Raw genomic sequence first — 19,409 nt, 5'->3', positions numbered from 1 at the left:
GGCAGGGGACTCAGCTGGAGGCACGTTCACATACAGACACTAACCCCGCTCCCCACCCCAGCTGCTCATGCATCAGGTCTAATGTGGGCCCAGGAATTTCATCTCTAACACATCCTCAGGTCACACTGCTGCTGCTGTCCCAAGGAGCACACTTTGAGAACCGCTGTGTTGAAGTCTACCCTTCATATCACCTGCAATCTGTAGAGTAACTCTGGGAAGATGTGTTGTTATTCCTGTTTTTCCTATAACTTTGTCCAGGCATTAGTTTGCCCGAGATCACGCCTCTGAACAATGAGTGCAAGAACCATGCACCAACTCCCACCCATACCAGGGCCGCACCCAGTTGGCCTCACTGAGCCGTGTCCTGCTTTGAGAACCACCAGGTGAGACCCTCCAGGGGAGACCGTGCAGGTGGACCCGGAAAGGACAGCCTGCAGTGGAGGCTTCGGTCTGTGCAGGCTCCTCCCAGTGCCCTCCAGCCACAAAGGCTGGGACCCGCCCTCGGTCTGTGCTGGAAGCAGAGAGAAGCAGTGATGTTGAGGTGGACACAGTTGATACTGGGAGTGTCCCTTACTGTGTGCAAACCATCCCTGCAGCTTTGTCCCACACTCTCATCCTGTGACCCCTGCGTGCGGTGTCCTCTGTGGCCTTTTCTAAACACCGCCCTGAGAGCGAGGCCCCAGCACTGCCCGGGCTCCGGCGGAACTGCGAGGAGATGCAGCAGGTGGGCACGCCCTGAGGAAGGGCTCGCAGGAACCCGGGGCTCAGCAGCAAGCTCTGGGCTCTCCTTGTCGGGGTGTGCAGCGGTGGGAAGTCAGAGAATCAGAAAGACTGGCCCCTGGAGGGGCAGGGCTCAACCACAGCCTCCACGTAGCCCAGGTGCCGGACCCACACGATACAGGGCAGTGCCATTGCCCACGTGACCGGCACTGTCCAGGCCCCTTGGCACTGTCCGTGACCAGCACTGTCCATGTGACCAACACTGCCCAGGCCCCTCCACACTGCCCATGTGACCAGCACTGCCCATGTGACCAGCACTGCCCAGGCCCCTCAGCACTGCCCATGTGACCAGCATTGCCCATGTGACCAGCACTGCCCAGGCCCCTCAGCACTGCCCATGTGATCAGCATTGCCTATGTGACCAGCACTGCCCATGTGACCAGCTGAGGTCTGATACCAGGGCTACTGCATAGGCCCTAGACCTTTTCCCTGGGGAGTCTTGAAATAGTAGAGACAGCAAATTCCACTTCTACCCTCACCATTCCCTCACCGTTTCTGCTTTCTTTACCTGATCCTTGGGAGGCATGCTTTCTACTCTTCTCTCTCCTCTTCCGGATTTGAGCCAATCCCACCTCTCATCTCTCACTCTCGGCCTCTCTGTCTGTCTCTGCCCATCTCTGTTTGTGCATGTGCTATCGCTCGCTCTCTCTCCTCTCTCTCTCTCTCTTTCTCTCTCTCTCTCTCTCTCTTCTCTCTCTCTCTCTCTCTCTCTCTCTCTCTCTCTCTCCCTCACACACATACACACACACACACACACACACACACACACACACACACACACTTTAAAAGGTGGGTTCAAAGCCGATCCTAACCCGTGTGGGGAGGTGGGGAGCGTGCAGAGCCGCAGAGCCACCATCCCTGTGGAACTGCTCCTCCTCAAATAGTTCTCCCACAGTGAGGATGACAAGGATGGTGGCGGGAATACTAGTCACAGTAATAAACACGGTATAAGGAGTCCGATAATCTTTGTGCAAATTGTTTAACCTTTCTGAGTTTTGCATTCCTTGTTTTCAAAAGGAAAATCTCATAAAATACCCTCAAGGGTGAAGACAAAATAAACACAATGCCAAATATAATAACTTTTTTATAAATGTTATTTTCTTTCCCTCTCTCTCCCCCTCTTGTTCTTGGACAAACAACATTATACTGACAAAATATAAATAAAAATAGGCTTAAAAATTGCTAGGAATCTGGCTAATGCAATAAATCAAAACTGTTTTCAAAAGCAATCACTCCTTGATTTTAATTTATCAAATGACAAACAAGTTCAAATGTAAAAACTGAAATCACAAAACCAAAGGCACAAATACTCAATGGAAGAAATAAAGTGAAATTGCCCGCATTTACAGCCAGCGCTAAGGCGATGCGATTCAGGCCTGGGTGCAAACTAAACCGAGGGCAGAGGAAATCTGAAAAATAAAATCCAAGCACACGAACATCCTCCCACCCCTCTCCTGAGAAGTTTGAAAATCATCAAGTTAACATAATGGCACCAGTACTGGTTGGATTCCAAAGCTCACCGTAGCAAATTATAACAATGGCAAAAAGTAACTGAAGGATCCGTAACGAGATTTACTTAGCAATACTCAAAACCAAAGGAAAGTAATTGAATAAGAGAGGAACTGTGGGGATTTCCTTGATTCTTGGGCTGTATTAACCCAAACCAATTGGCATCAAACAGAATTAAGAAGCCGGCGCTATAAAAGGCAGCGCGGCCAACTGTAGGGTCCTGCTCCATTAGAGACTAAGGCAGTGTGGTCAGCTGTAGGGACCCTGCTCCATTAGAGACTAAGGCAGTGTGGTCAGCTGTAGGGACCCTGCTCCATTAGAGACTAAGGCAGTCAGCTGTAGGACCCTGCTCCATTAGAGACTAAGGCAGTGTGGTCAGCTGTAGGGACCCTGCTCCATTAGAGACTAAGGCAGTGTGGTCAGCTGTAGGGTCCTGCTCCATTAGAGACTAAGGCAGTGTGGCCAGCTGTAGGGTCCTGCTCCATTAGAGACTAAGGCAGTGTGGTCAGCTGTAGGGACCCTGTCCGTTAGAGACTAAGGCAGTGTGGTCAGCTGTAGGGACCCTGTCCGTTAGAGACTAAGAGCAGTGTGGTCAGCTGTAGGGACCCTGCTCCATTAGAGACGAAGGCAGTGTGGTCAGCTGTAGGGTCCTGCTCCATTAGAGACTAAGGCAGTGTGGTCAGCTGTAGGGTCCTGCTCCATTAGAGACTAAGGCAGTGTGGTCAGCTGTAGGACCCTGCTCCATTAGAGACTAAGGCAGTGTGGTCAGCTGTAGGGACCCTGCTCCATTAGAGACTAAGGCAGTGTGGTCAGCTGTAGGGTCCTGCTCCATTAGAGACTGAGGCAGCGTAACCAGCTGTAGGGACCCTGCTCCATTAGAGACTAAGGCAGTGTGGTCAGCTGTAGGGACCCTGCTCCATTAGAGACTAAGGCAGTGTGGTCAGCTGTAGGGACCCTGCTCCATTAGAGACTAAGGCAGTGTGGTCAGCTGTAGGGACCCTGCTCCATTAGAGACTAAGAGCAGTGTGGTCAGCTGTAGGACCCTGCTCCATTAGAGACTAAGGCAGTGTGGTCAGCTGTAGGGACCCTGCTCCATTAGAGACTAAGAGCAGTCCAAAAGCACTGGCCGAGGAAGGAGCACACAGTGAGGGGAGGAGTGTGAGGGGCTGAGGCTCTGCCTTGATCATGCATCCCCTCAGTTTGCAGAGTGTCACCAGGCAATGCCACACTTGCTGGAGTAAGAAAATGCTAAGCTCCAAACCTGGGTCCAATGCTGACTAAAGCCTGAGGTTCAGCAAGCCTCTTGCCCTCTAGACCTTTACCTGCCTCCTCAGCAAAAGGAAGCACAGCTGAGCTGCTGCATGGGGACAGACCTCAGGCACCCATCCGCACTTCTCCTGTGGCCTCTGGTGCAACTGCCTGATTAAACTAATCTCCTAATTGTCCACACATTGACCAAGGCCCTGACAGAAGGAAGGCTCTGGCATAAAGTAAGAAACAAAACATCGTTTATTTTTGGAATAATATGCTGCCCCAGGTCAGTCTTTGTTTGCACTGTGGCCTTATTCCAATTCTAACTCAGCTTTAAGAGGAGAGCGTGAAGCACACTTCCACACAGTGACTGAGCTCAGCACCAGGAAATGAGTGGTGGAAATAAATGAACGGGTGAAAGACAGACTTCAAATAGTAAATCACTGTACAAGCCCACGTTTGGGGAAAGGGGTGTATGTGCATCAGTCTGATTATTAAAGGAGATATCTGACTGTGATCTCACTCTAGTTCCTCAGCCATGACAGGATCCCTGGGCCAAGGAAAAATGAGTTGAAAGGAAAGGGATTTCCTCCACACTCATCCCCAGAACAATAAAGCAAAATATGTGAGGAGAAAGAAAAGGGAAAAAATCATAATGAAGGATATGAGAAAAGTAGAAAAAATACCCATTTATAAAAAAAAATCCTACTGGAGACAAATCCACAGAATTTGATTTAAAAAAAAACCACAAATCCACTGAAGCCTGGGTGTTCTTTTTATCCCAAAGATCAGAATAAAGTTAACTTACAGCCCTGCTTATTGTGATACTCAGTGATATTGTGTTAAGAGCTTTAAATGTTTATATCCTTTTTTTACACCATAATTCTACTTTTAAAAATTTGACCTGAAGAAATAAATTTAGGCCAAAACCGGTTTGGCTCAGTGGATAGAGCATCGGCCTGCAGACTGAAAGGTCCCAGGTTCGATTCCGGTCAAGGGCATGTACCTGGGTTGCGGGCACATCCCCAGTAGGAGATGTGCAGGAGGCGGCTGATGGATGTTTCTCTCTCATCGATGTTTCTAACTCTCTATCTCTTTTCCTTCCTCTCTGTAAAAAATCAATAAAATATATTAAAAAAAAGAAGAAAGAAATTTAGTAACTACAAATCCATTGCCATTATAACGCCTATATTTGTGAAATATTAGAAATCACCCAAATGACAATGGAGAAGGAAATGTTTATATAAATTATTTCACATGTATTTGATGAAATATTAATTAGCCATATATGACAAACCTACAGCGAGCATCATACCCAGTGGGCAAAAACTAGAACCATTTCCCCTAAGAACAGGAACAAGACAGGGATGTCCACTTTCACCACTCTTATTCAACAAAATACCAGAAGTCTTAGCCACAGCGATTAGACAAGAAGAAGAAATAAAAGGCCTCCAAATTGGAAAGGAGGAAGTACAACTCTCATTAACGACAGATGGCATGATATTGTACATAGAAAACCCTAAAGACTCCACCAAAAAACTACTAGATTTCATAAATGAATTTGGCAATGTAGCAGGATACAAACTCAACACCCAAAAATCTATGGCTTTTTATACACCAATAATGAATTCTCAGAAAAAAGACAACTAAACAAACAACCCCATTTACCATTGCAACAAAAAATTGAGATAGTTAGGAATAAACTTAAACAATGAGGTAAAAGACTTGTATTCAGAAAACTACAGGATGTTGAAAAAAGATACAGGAAGATATAAACAAGTGGACGAATACACCATGTCCATGATTGGCAGAATTGACATCATTAAAATGTCCACACTACCCAAGGCAATTTACAGATTCAACGCAATCCCTACTAAAATACCAACGGCATATTTCACAGATCTAGAAGAAACTCTCCAAAAATTTACATGAAACCAAATAAGACCCCAAATAGCTGCAGCAATCTTGAGAAAGAAGCACAAAGTTGGAGGGATCACAATGCTAGATATCAAAACTGCCTGGTACTGGCTCATGAACAAACATATAGACCAATGGAACAGAACTGAGAACCCAGAAATCATTCCAAGCCATTATGTTTAATTGATATTTGACAAAGGAGATAAGAGCATACAATAGAGTCAAGACAGTCACTTCAATAAACAGTATTGGGGAAATTAGAGAGCTATATGCAAAAAAAAATGAAACTAGACCACTTACACCATACACAAGAATAAAGTCAAAATGGATAAAATACTTAAATGTAAGTCACAAAACCATAAAAATCTTAGAAGAAACCATAGACAGCAAAATCTCAGACATTTTTGTAGCAATATGTTTACAGATACACCTCCTAGGGCAAAGGAAACTAAGGAGAAAATAAACAAATGGGACTACATCCAAATTAAAAGCTTCTGAACAGCAGAATGAAAAGGGAGCCCACTGTTTAGGAGAACATATTTGGCAATGATACATCTGATAAAGGTTTAATATCCAAAATATATATGGAACTCATACAACTTAACAAAAGGAAGACAAACAATCCAATTTAAAAATGTGCAAAGGACCTACTAGTAAATAAACACTTCTCTAAAGAGGACATACAGATGCCCAAGAGACATGAAAACATGCCCAAAGTCACTAATCATCTGAGAGATGCAAATTAAAATGACAATGCGGTACCATCTCACACCTGTCAGAATGGCTACCATCAACAAATCAGCAAATGACAAGAGCTGGCGACAATGTGGAGCAAAGAGAACCCTAGTACACTGCTGGTGGGAATGCAAACAGGTGAGCCACTGTGGAGAACAGTATGGAGTTTCCTCAAAAAATTAAATATGGAACTCCCATTCTACCCAGTGATCCCACTTCTAGGAATATACCCTAAGAAACCTGAAACACCAATCAGAAAGAATGTATGCACCCCTATATTCATAGCAGCACAATTTACAATAGTTAAGATCTGGAAACAGCCCGAGTGCCCATCAGTAGATGAGTGGATAAAAAGCTGTGGTACATCTACACCATGGAATATGATGCAGCAGTAAAGAAGGATCTCTTACCCTTTGAGACAGCATGGGGGAACCTGGGGAGTATCATGCTAAGTGAAATAAGTCAGTCAGAGAAAGACAAGTACCACATGGTCTCACTCATATGTGGAATCTAATGAACAAAACAAACTGATTAACAAAATAGATCTAGAGACATGGAAGCATAGGACAGACTGTGGAATCTCAGAGGGAAGGTGGCGGAGGGTGGGTGGTTGGGATGAGATCAACCAAAATACTTGCATGCATATCTGCATAACCCACGGACACAGACAATAGGGTGGTGAAGGCCTGGGGTGGGGTGTGAGGCAGGCTATAAGGGGTCACTGTGAGGGTGGGGGAGGGGACGTATGTAAGACTTTCAACAATAAAAATTTAACTCCAAAATATGTCTGGGGTTTTATCAAAATTAAAATGTTCTACTCCTCAGCAGATACCATTCATAAAATGAATGGGCAAATGGGCAAGTTACCAACTGGGAAATATATTTGCTGTACTTATATTTCACCAAAGACCTATATCCATAAAATATTTTTAAAACTCATCTAAATCACACAGTGAAAATTCAAAGTGTCCAGTAAAGACTAACAAAGGATCTGAGCACACAATTCTTGGAAGAAGCTATTTGGACGGCCAATGCGCACATGAAAGAGCATGGACATCCTTAGCCACCAAAGGAGCACAGCTCAGAGCAGGTGCCCTTCACGTCAGACACCTGGCATTGTCCGGTCAGAGGCCGACAGCCCCGAACGTCCGCTGGTGTGTCCAGCGGCTGAACTCAACAGTATGCAGACGACATTGTCAGTGGGAGTGACACTAGAATGGCCACATTGGAGGTGGGGGGGGCAGTTTCCCACAGAGGCAAACACACCACCACCCCGTGACCCAGAACTCTACTCTCTCATATTTAGCAAAGAGAAGTGGAAATAAATCTCCACCAAAGACGTATGAAATCATCATACTTCTTATTCATAATAGCCATAAATTGGCAACAGCTTAAATGTACGTCAACTGGAGAATAAATAAAAAATCTGAGGTTTGTTCATACAATGGAATAGTATACCATTCACAGGGAAAAAAGAAGAAGTACTGATAGCAACAGCTTCACAGATAATCTCAGAGAGATTTGGCGGGAGAAAGAAACTAAGCCCAAATGCGCATATTTTATGTCTTGTCACTGATAGGAACGACCAGAGCAGGTCAATTTAATCTGTGGCACTAGGAGTTGCTGGGAGCAGGGGGACGTATCTAGAAAGTGACATGAGAAATCTCTTCAAGGTGGTGGCAATGTTCTACATATCATTTTGGATGGTGAGTGCATCATTGTACACAATGGTCTAAACCCATGAAATTAACAATATATGTGCATTTCATTGTACACCAAATATCTATACTAGTAAAAGGGTAATATGCTACTTAGACCAGGAGACCTTCCGGGAGACCTTCTGGACGTCCTAATGGACAAAGCCATGGTGGTGGAGCCGTGGCAGAGGCAGTTAGGGGTGATCAAGCCAGGAGGGGAGGGCAGTTGGGGGTGATCAGGTTGGCAGGGGGGGCCAGTTGGGGGTGAGCAGGCCAGCAAGGGGGAGCAGTTGGGGGAGAGCGGGCCGGCAGTGGGGGGCAGTTGGGGGCAATCAGGCTGGGAGGGGGGCCAGTTGGGGGCAATCAGACTGGCAGGGGGGCAGTTGGGGGCAAGCAGCCTGGCAGGGGGGCAGTTGGGGGTGAGCAGGTTGGCAGGGGGCAGCAGTTGGGGGCGATCAGGCCAGCAAGGGGGGGAAGTTGAGGGCCAGAAGGCCAGTGGAGGCAGTTGGGGGCAAGCAGGCTGACAGAGTGGTTAGGGGCGATCAGGCAGGCATGCAGGTGAGCGGTTAGGAGCCAGCGGTCCCAGATTGCAAGAGGGATATCCCGATCCCCTGCAGGATCAGGCCTAAACTGGCAGTTGGACATCTCCCGAGGGATCCTGGATTGGAGAGGGTGCAGGCCGGGCTGAGGAACACCCCCACACACCCATGCACGAATTTCATGCACCAGGCCTCTAGTATCTCATAAAAAGACCAAGTGATATTTGTCTTCATACTTTCATTCGCTTCTTTTCCTAACACAGTAGATGCTGAGGCAGTTTGCTGGCATCTTTGGCTGCCAACCTGCGCTGTGTGCACACAGCACTCTCCACTTGGCGCACTGGTGCACTCCCAGCACGCTGGCAGGCTCTCCCTCTCACAGAGCTCAGGACGGGGAGGCCACTTGACCAATGCCACAGATTCAATTAGGTTGAAAATGGAACTTAATTACCAAACTCCTACACAGAAGTTATTGAAACTAATTTCTTGAGTGGATGAATCATGGAATAGCTGAATGAATAAAGAGAAGGACTGTCCAACTTAGAAAATGGGTAGAAGTGCCTTTTGAGCAAGTAGAGATAAGTGGTTATCCCCTGCAAGAAGGAAGGAAGCACGTGGAAGCAGATCTGCAGAGAGAGGACGGGTCCGTGTCCCAGGGAGCAGGACTGCAGGCACTGCGCAGGGCTGGCCAGTTTATCCGGCCCATCTCTAGGCAATCAGACCTGTATCAGGGTCCCTTCCATGAACTTGGCCAAGCTTCCTGATTGTCCCTAGAATACAGAGGGTGCCGTCCCAGGAAAGCCTCTTCCACAGGCCGCAGACCAGAATGCTTCCTCCCCTCACTCCCTCCGCAAGGAGAGCACTGCAGGGAAGGGCACCAGGTTCCTGTCCTCTCCCAGAGGCTGAGGCCCTGGAGGCTGAGTCCACGGAGGCCGAGCCCCCAGAGGCCAAGTCCCACAGAGGCCGAGCCCCCAGAGGCCAAGTCCCACAGAGGCCGAGCCCCCGGAAGGCAAGTCCCACAGAGGCCGAGTCCACGGAGACTGAGCCCATGGAGGTTGAGTCCATGGAGACTGAGCCCATGGAGGCTGAGTCCATGGAGGCTGAGTCCACGGAGACTGAGCCCACGGAGGCCGAGCCTCTGGAGGCTGAGTCCCATGGAGGCCGAGTCCTCTGGGACCACTCTCCCTCCCACAGTCAGGGGTCCCTGACACTCAGCCGGGAGTGTGTGCCGTGGGGCAGCCCGGGCCTCAGAGCAGCGAGCCAGGGGCTGGAGCAAAGGTGAATGCTCACGGGGATCCCCACACACAGCCTGGTGCGGGGCTAGGGGTACATCAGTGAGGAAGCAAATAAGGTGTGAGCCCGTTTCCTTCAGCCTTCGCGTTTGTGCTTTGTGACACCGTGGTGCTCAGGGATGGAGAGCCACCTGCCGCTAGCCTGCCCGACTCAAGAGCTACGCTCTGAACATGCCATCTCCAGCTTCAGGGTCTGTTCACTCAGAGAGCCCCGGGAGCCGTGGAGGCTGACACTCACACCGTGAGCACTGCAGTCTGCTTGGCAATGTTATTGAATATTAGCCCCGCCTGACGGGAGGCCGGCCCTGGGCTACACAGAAGCCGGGTCTGCCGGACATTACTGGGTAGAGTTGAAAAGCCGAAGAACAACATCCCATGAACAACATTAAAGTGATTTCATGTTACAAAGTTATTACATAAATTTGAATCATTTGTCAGCTCAATTCTGCATCTCAAATCTCTAACTGATATTTTTAAGTTTGGAAATCAAAAATATGGAACCTTTGTTGCGACTGTGGGGGGAGAGCTAAGGCTTCACACGTGGGCGCCAGGTGCTGCTCAGTTCATGTGAAAGAGGAAGGAAAATGAAAGCATAGGAGTATGCCTGGCCGGGCGCGCTGGGGTGCAGAGATGAGGACCTGGCCTTGGAGGGAGGCCACAGTGAGACTCAGAGTCAGGGGACCGGAGCAGCCACCGTCTCTGAGGCTCAGTCCATTTCTACACGAGGGAGACAGTACTGAGCAGTTTGTTCTGTCCAGGATGAAGGAATAATGTAGTAGATCATCTGGCACAGTGCCTGGCACGTGGACTGCTCAACAGGTTCGGGGCTGGGGGGGAGGCCAGGCCAGGAATAAGCTGGGTGTCAGCGTCTTGCTCTCCGGGTGTGCCACCTGGTGTAGAGGAGAGACCCAGGCCAGTGCTCCTGGACACCCACGGCTCAGATTTCTCGGGAAAAGCCAGGAAATAAACAGTTAGGCTGTGGGGTCCTCGTGATCTGCTAAAGTAGCAGGAAAGCAGCCATAGTCTGCATGTGAATAAATGAGCTTGGCTGTTTGAATAAAACTTTATTTTTTCAAAATATATTTTATTGATATTTAACAGAAAGGAAGGGAGAGGGATAGAGAGCTAGAAACATCAATGAGAGAGAAACATCCATCAGCTGTCTCCTGCACACCTCCCACTGAGGATGTGCCCACAACCAAGGCACATGCCCTTCACCAGAATCGAACCCAGGACCTTTCAGTCTGCAGGCTGACGCTCTATCCACTGAACCAAACCGGTTAGGGCATAAAACTTTATTGATAAAAGCAGGTGGTGGGCCAGACAGCCTGTGGACAGTAATTTGCCAGCCCTTGGTCTAGTCTTGCCTCAGGTGTGACCAGCGCAGGTGGCTGAGGGGCAGGAAGGCAGCCCCTCCCGTCTCTGAGGACCAGCGGGTCTCTTCCCTGAGAATAGTATCCAGAGATAAGCCTGACTGGGACGCTGACGCTATCCCCTGTCCCTGCATCCCAGAAGCTAGGAGGGTAACCAGCTAACTCAGTGGTTCCCAAACTTATTTGGCCTACCGCCCCCTTTTCAGAAAAAATATTACTCAGCCCCTGGAAATTAATTTTTTAAAAATTTTAATAGCAGTTACTCATCGCCCCCAAATGCACCTGTGGCCATCACCGCCCCCCTGGATCGCTGCAGTGCCCACCGGGGGGTGGTAGCACCCACTTTGGGAATCACTGAGCTAACTGATAGCACCAACTGCCTCCCCAATGTGTGTGCCTCGGCTCAGTCAGACAGCAAACAGGTGACTCCCTCACGGACAATCAGTATTTACTGAAACTTACTGGTTGCCAGGGAGGTTTGTTGGAAAACCTGTATGTTGTTGGCTTGTAATGAATCAGTAAAACTTCCCCCTCTTGACAGATTCCTTCCTGCTCTCCATCAGAGCCCAGAGGGGGCGCTGTCCCTGTCTGAGTGGACCTGGCAGGAAACAGGGCTCCAGGGGTGGGCGCCGTGACGGAATCCCTGACCCGACTCTGGATGGTGGACGGTGACCACCTCTGCCAGGCTACTCCCACCCATCACACCCTGCTCCCACATCTTTCCTTTGTGCAGAGATGGCCATCTTTTTAATCAACTCACTTAACATCTTATATAATAATAGAGAAACATGGTAATTAACAGTAACTTCGCTATCCTTCCCATTGGCTAATCAGCGAGATATGCAAATTAACTGCCAACCAAGATGGCGGTCAGCAGCCACGCAGCTGAAGGGAACATGAGGCTTGCTTGCTCCAGTGAAGGAGGAAGCCAAGGTTCCCCGCCTGCCGCAGCCCAGCTCTGAGCTCCAGATGCAACAATGTTGCAATTATAGAAGCTAAACAAACCCAGAAACCTGCTTTCAGCCACCAGCGGGCTCAGAGCTTAGAGCGCCAATGATGGCAACAGAGTTTCAATTATAGAAGTTAAACAAACCCAGATACCTGCTTTCAGCCAGCCACAGCCTCAGAGCTGGAGCCGGCTCTCAGCTCCAGTGACAGCTATAGAAGGTAAATAAATCCCAGAATAAAAAGAAAAAAGAAAAAAAAAAGAGGCTGGGAGCTTCAGTACCCGCCAGCCTGAAAACGGCCCTCAGCCCCTCACCCAGGCTGGCCAGGCACCCCAGTGGGGACCCCCACCCTGAAGGGGGTGTGACCAGCTGCAAACACCCATCAGCCCCTCACCCAGGCTGGCCAGGCACCCCAGTGGGGACCCCCTCCCTGAAGAGGGTGTGACCAGCTGCAAACAGCCATCAGCCCATCATCCAGGCTGGCCAGGCACCCAAGCGGGACCCCCACCCTGATCCAGATCACCCTTCAGGGCAAACCAGCCGGCCCCCACCCATGCACCAGGCCTCTATCCTATATAATAAAAGGGTAATATGCAAACTGACCCTAACAGCAGAAAGACTGGGAATGACTGGTCACTATGACACACACTGACCACCAGGGGGCAGACGCTCAATGCAGGAGCTGCCCTCTGGTGGTCAGTGAGCTCCCACAGGGGGAGCTCTGCTCAGCCACAAGCCAGGCTGATGGCTGCCAGTACAGCGGTGGTGGTGGGAGCCTCTCCTGCCTCCTCAGCAGTGCTAAGGATGTCTGACTGCAGCTTAGGCCTGCTCCCTGCTGGCAAGTGGGCATCCCCCGAGGGCTCCCAGGCTGCCAGAGGGATGTCTGATTGCCAGCTTAGGCCCAATCCCCCAGGGAGCAGGCCTAAGCCAGCAAGTGGTCACCCCTGAGGGGCCCCAGACTGGGCTGAGGGACCCCCTAGCCCCGAGTGCACAAATTTTTGTGCACTGGGCCTCTAGTTGATTATAATGAGAACCAAAAACTTAAAATACAGCCATGAATCTAAAGCTAATACAGACCCTGACTTCTGTCCACCCACAGGCTGTCCTCCCCAGCTCTCCCACTCCCTCTGCACAGTCCCTAGCGCGGGCCTTGTGTTGCACGTCACTGTGTATGTGTGTGTGGGGGCGGGGTGCGAGAATCTTACATATTATTAAAAGGGTATCATGTTGTAAGTTATTTTCCATTAGTGGACCCAGGTGAATTGCATTTACTCATTCTTATCCTGCTAAGTTTTATTCATACTCTTACATGGAGCTAGAGTGGATTCATTTCTTTGCTGGTTACTTTTTTTGCCTTAATGCTCAGTTGGATTGTTTCCAGGGTTCTGGCTCCATAAGCAAGGCTCCCATGGCCTTTCTTGTCTCTGGAATGCATATGGAAGTTTATTTTGGGTGGATACACAGGAGTGGAACTGATGGATCCTGGGTATGTAAATATTTCATTGTATAAAAGAATGGCACACTTGTTGCTAAAGTGGTTGTACTGAGTACACTCTCTTAGCTATTAGCCACCTGCCACTCCTGCCCTCCCCACCACCTCTTATTTTGTGGGAGTCTAGTTGATGGAAAATGATATATCTTTATGGTCTCAATTTGCATTTCCTGGATCACTAATGATTTTGAATATCTCTTCACATAATTATTGGCCATATGTGTTGTCTCTTCTGTGAAAGGCCTGTGCAAGTCTGTAGCCTATTTTTCTATTAAATTGTTTGAACTTCTCTTACTGATTTGTAAAAGGTCTTTATATAATCTGGATGTTAATCCTGTATTGGGTATATGCCTTGTAAATATTCCTGCCACTGTCATATGTGCTTTTTTATTTTTTAAGTGTCTTATAGTTAATAGAAGTTTAATAAAGTCAGAAGTAGCCATCCTTTCTTTCACCACAAGTGCTTTTGTAGCTCTGCTGCAATGAGCCCTGGGAGTTCCCTGTGTGGGTGGAGGATGGCTCTGGGAGAGGAGGAAGCAGGGAGGGACCCGGACCAGGCTGCACATTAATGAGAGGCCTTACATCAACGTTGTCCTCATCATCTCCACATGAGGCACCTACCGCACGCGCCTCCGTGCCAGGGTTCAGGGGACACCGACAGCTGAGGGTCAGAGCGCCATCCTATGCAGGTGTTAATAAATCAGCAAGCATGGCAATAGCACCATTTATGTTGCATTTTATTACTTTTGCTAAGGTATCACTTGGTTAAATGTAAATATTCAAGGTCTGCCGTAACATGAACTTTTTATGTGTTTTAAGTGTCTGGAGACCCCAGATTTGCCCCAGCCTCTCTCAACTTTGAGGGTTCCTGGTGGGAAAAACGCCACAGGTACTGGTGGGCATGCAGCTGGGACCCGCAGGCACCTGTGGCAGGCGGAGCTGGGACCCACAGGCACCTGTGGCAGGCGGAGCTGGGACCCGCACCCACGTGTGGCAGGCGGAGCTGGGACCTGCACCCACGTGTGGCAGGCGGAGCTGGGACCCACAGGCACCTGTGGCAGGCGGAGCTGGGACCCGCACCCACGTGTGGCAGGCGAAGCTGGGACCCACAGGCACCTGTGGCAGGCGGAGCTGGGACCCGCACCCACGTGTGGCAGGCGGAGCTGGGACCTGCACCCACGTGTGGCAGGCGGAGCTGGGACCTGCACCCACGTGTGGCAGGCGGAGCTGGGACCCGCACCCACCTGTGGCAGGCGGAGCTGGGACCTGCACCCACGTGTGGCAGGCGGAGCTGGGACCCACAGGCACCTGTGGCAGGCGGAGCTGGGACCCGCACCCACGTGTGGCAGGCGGAGCTGGGACCTGCACCCACGTGTGGCAGGCGGAGCTGGGACCTGCACCCACGTGTGGCAGGCGGAGCTGGGACCTGCACCCACGTGTGGCAGGCGGAGCTGGGACCCGCACCCACCTGTGGCAGGCGGAGCTGGGACCTGCACCCACGTGTGGCAGGCGGAGCTGGGACCCACAGGCACCTGTGGCAGGCGGAGCTGGGACCCGCACCCACGTTTGGCAGGCGGAGCTGGGACCTGCACCCACCTGTGGCAGGCGGAGCTGGGACCCACAGGCACCTGTGGCAGGCGGAGCTGGGACCTGCACCCACGTGTGGCAGGCGGAGCTGGGACCCGCACCCACGTGTGGCAGGCGGAGCTGGGACCCGCACCCACGTGTGGCAGGCGGAGGTGGGGCCTGCACCCACCTGTGGCAGGCGGAGCTGGGACCCGCACCCACGTGTGGCAGGCGGAGCTGGGACCTGCACCCACGTGTGGCAGGCGGAGCTGGGACCCGCACCCACGTGTGGCAGGCGGAGCTGGGACCTGCACCCAGGTGTGACAGGCTCCAGAACCACACACGCTGCTGTCGAAGTGGCTGAGCACTCTGCACTAACTGCAGTGTGAGGTCGCCACCCATGGGCTCTCACTCCACAAGGAGCACAGAGCCAGTCACTGTGTCTCCCCTGGACAGGAGCCACACTCAGCCTGAACGGCCCCTGGCTCTACAGCAGGACCCAGACCTCTGCCTCTCTCCCTGGGCCTGTGGGCTCCCCTGGGGGGTGGGGCTGGGAGGGTTCTGAGCACCCTTGACATCATGAAGAGCAGGGCGGTGGGTCCTGGTGGCCCTGGAGCGTTCCCCAGATGGTCCCCTCATAGCCACGGAGCTCTGCAACTGCCAGCAAGTGGCTGGGGATATGGAACATAGGTGTGTGCACGAGTGTGAGTATGTGGGAGTGTGGGTGACAGTGTGAGAACCTGTGAGCTGGTCACACAGAGGGGCCTTATACCAGAAGGAAGTGAGGAGACACCGAGGCAGGCTGGACAGGGGTGTGTGTGTGTGTGTGATACTGTGTGTGTGTGTGTGTGAGACACTGTGTGTGTGTGTCTGCCTGAGGGTGTGTATGTGAGAGAGAGGCATGTGGCATGTGTGTGGGAGGTGCCATAGGTACAAGGGAGGGGTACTGAGGCACCCTGGCCAGCGCCTGCTCACAGGGGCACATCTGTCTCACACCATTCACTAATGACCACAGGGACAGCAGCCCCGGAGGCCAGCACCACTGGACAGAGGGTGCCCCCACCGGCAGCTCCTGACACCACCTTCCTCTCACCATCCTCCTCCTCACTGACCGCCAGGCCCGTGCTGGATAAAGGCAAACTCCTCAGCCTGAACCCCTGGCGCCGCCCCCTAAGGGAGGTGATGCAGTGTCTGACTGTATCTGTGTAATGGGATGATCATGATTAATTCAGTGCCCAGAGGAAATCACCTGAAATAAATGAGCAAATTCTAACCCACTCCTGAAGGATGTGATGGCTTTTCTCCACCCTCCTCTCTCCTGGCTCCTTCCAGCCTTACCCCCCCCCCCCCCCCCCCCAGTTTCCCCCAACACAGCCTGCACCCTCGGCCCAATGCCCTCACCACCGTCTCCCTTGCACAACCTTCGCCACCGGCAGACCCATGCGCACCCTCCCTCCCTCCCTCCGCGCCTTGCCTGGCCTCTCGTTTTCTTTTGCTGAGTGTCCTCGTGCGGGTGGCAGGCACCGCTGGGCCGGCATCCTGAGACCACAGGAAGGAGGCCCATGTCTCAGGCTCAAGCCGCCTGCTCTTCGCTGACCCCTTGAAAACTGTCGGTTTGATACCTAATGAGCAGCCCCTCCGTGTGTTGCCAAGAATGTGCGTTTACCCAGGAAACGCGTGCGTCCCACGTGGCAGCCACGTGCTGGGAGAAATGCCGATCTACCTGCTGGAGGTGGAAGCTCTGCAGTGACAGGGCTGTTCAAAGAGGTGACCGCGCCCACAGCACCCGCAGGCCGGGCCGCGCCTGCCTACCTTCCTGATGCCTTCTGAGGGGCTGGACACGCAGTTGTCGGCGCCCCCGTTCTTGCTGATGGTCCGCCAGAGCTCGGCAAACGTGCTGTCCTGCTCCAGGGGGTTGGTGCCCTTGGCCCGGAAGTACTCGTACACGGCCGAGCCGCGCACCGTCCCGTAGGGCAGCTCCACCTGCTTGGACAGGTCCTGGAACGTCCTGAAATGCAAACAGGCTGTGAGCCACGGGCCCAGGCTGCCCACTGAAGGGCCAAATGGGCTGCGAGGCCTCCTGAGGTCTGAGCCCAGTGGTGGCCGACCCACACTGCTCACCCCACCCCAGCAGCACAGATCCCTCAGCCCAGGGCGAGACTTGCCAAGACTGCATTCTATCGAAGTTGTCTCCTCGGTGAAGATTAATTCAGTAAAGTTCTGAGCACCTCAGACCAGGGCCTGTGCTGAGCTCAAGGGACAAAGGATGAGCAGGTCATGACCCTGCCTCCGGGAGCTCGGAGTCCAGCTGTGGAGACTCGCGGAGACGACCTGCAAGTGAGCCTCAGCGCAGGGCGAGGCGGGTACTGGCGCTCTCCACCCACACCCAGGGCACAGGGAAGAAGGCAGCTGGCGAGGTTGAGGACAGCCACTGGCCTGGAGTTTAGAGGCGGGCCCTCTGCAGCGGGCAGCAGGGCCGAGGTCCACCCACTGTCACCCTCTGAGCATCTCCGGCCACTTTGTTTTTCAATAAAGGGATAAATCTGGGCTTTCCTATGAGATCACTTGATTTTTAAGTGTTGACAATTATTGAAAAGATGGCAAAGATAAAACAAAACACTTCTGAGGGCCTCTGGTCGCTGTCCATGGAGGAGAAGCCGGCAGCTCGGGCCAGGAACACCGTGAGGAAGGGCGTGTCCCAGGAAAGCCCGGGAGCGCCCAGGCCGGCAGAGGAGGAAGGCTGGGGTGAGATGCGCCCGGCCAGTGGGCACCCCGCTCAGCTGCGCGAGCTGCGCCCCTGCTCAGTGTGCTGCGAGAATGTCGCACACAAAACAGAACGGCAGGGAACGCAGGCCTCCGTGGGGAGGAGCCTCTTCCTGAGCTCCAGTCGCTCACCCTGTCCTCATGTCTCTTCTGGAAACCTGTGTCCTTTTCATCAACCGAACACCATCCCCCCCTCACTGAGTCATAGTTCCAGTGAGACCAGTCTTCTCACCTGACCTTCACAACCCTCCTCCCCAGCCTCATCTCCGCCGGGGCCCTCCACAGCCAGAGCCAATGCTAAACTGAGAAGTCCCGTCCAGGTCCCTGTCCCGGGCCCCAGGCCCCAGCGCCCCTCTCCCTGGGATCCCTTATCTCACTCATCCACCCATTCCCTTGCTTCTGGCATTTGCTGCCGCGAACCTCTTGAAGACACAGCTGCCACTCTCCCCGTGGAGCCCCGGCTGTGCCCGCCCTCCTGAGCCACTCTGAGCTCTGCTGGCTTCAGAGGCAGCGCACAGCCCAGTGAGGGCAGGTGGGTCCGAGGCCAGGCCTCCCCTGCCCCAGCACCCCTCACAACCCTGGAGGCCAGGCCTTCCCTGCCCCAGCGCCCCCTCACATCCCTGGAGGCCAGGCCTCCCCTGCCCCAGTGCCCCCTCACAACCCTGGAGGCCAGGCCTCCCCTGCCCCAGCGCCCCTCACAACCCGGCGGCCTGGCAAGTTCGCTAAAGTCTGTGCCTCAGTTTTCAAACCTTTTAAAAGTAAGGTCAGAAGCAGAGCCTGCCGTGGCTGGCTACCGTGGCCATGAAATGAGGTGGTGTGCTCAGCCCCAGAGCAGCAGTGCCCCACGCAGATCCACACGTGGCGTGAGCCAGTGCTGGGCACCGGCACTGCTGGTGTGTCCTCCATGGAGTGTGGCCCTGAGGACAGGGGGAGGGGGGCGCCTCCTGCCCCACAGCGCGGCTGGGCTCACCCAGCCTCACAGCCAAGGGCGCCGCTTGCTCTGCGGCCGCTCTGTGCTTCTGCAGGCCCTGGTGCAGCCCAGGCCCAGAGCTCAGCATTCATTTCAATGCATCACGGATGAAAGGGAGCACAAAATCACAAATCTGATGGAGAAATTTTTCTAATTATCGCCCATTACTTTTATCAAATTGAAGCAAGATGCTCCTTTGCCTGCAGGGCCTGTGGGCTATACCTCCGCCGTAATTGCCTGTGAGGGAGGAACATTTACACATGTTTTTATGTTTGCCATGGCAACATGGACACAGCCAGGCTCTGATGGGCGGGAAGCACCAGGACGGCTGATGCAGGTGCCAGTAAACCGGGCTGCTCTGCGGTTTCCACGGGCCGGTTACGGGTGCAGCCTCCAAGCGCTCAGCACCGGCTCCTCCCGCCTCTGAAAGGAGAGAGGCTCTCTCCTCCGGACACGTGTTGGCGATGGTGACCTGCCCAGAGCTTCGGCGAGCACCTCTGGATGACAAAGAGGCTGCCTCACACCCCTGCTGTCTGAGCTCAGTGTTCCCGCCGCAAAATGCCCCTCCATCTTCTCTC

The 19,409-nt window shown here is 52.5% G+C and overlaps 1 protein-coding gene across 2 annotated transcripts in view; it reads right to left on the bottom strand.

Annotated features, from left to right (window-relative positions):
- Positions 1-19,409, bottom strand: part of GRID1 (glutamate ionotropic receptor delta type subunit 1) — a 629,487-nt gene that overhangs the window by 24,112 nt on the left and 585,966 nt on the right. For both annotated transcript variants that reach the window (XM_070433218.1, XM_070433219.1), the window contains one exon: positions 16,911-17,106. In XM_070433218.1, coding sequence (XP_070289319.1) covers positions 16,911-17,106 — 196 coding nt within the window. The remainder of the gene's footprint in view (positions 1-16,910; positions 17,107-19,409) is intronic.

The sequence above is a fragment of the Myotis yumanensis genome, unplaced genomic scaffold (genome assembly GCF_028538775.1).
Source record: "Myotis yumanensis isolate MYYU_CA2020_CCGP unplaced genomic scaffold, mMyoYum1.0.hap1 SCAF_13, whole genome shotgun sequence".
Classification (NCBI taxonomy): Eukaryota; Metazoa; Chordata; class Mammalia; order Chiroptera; family Vespertilionidae; genus Myotis; species Myotis yumanensis.
The sequence above is the reverse complement of the archived record's forward strand: the minus strand, read 5'-3'. Positions and strand labels throughout refer to the sequence as shown.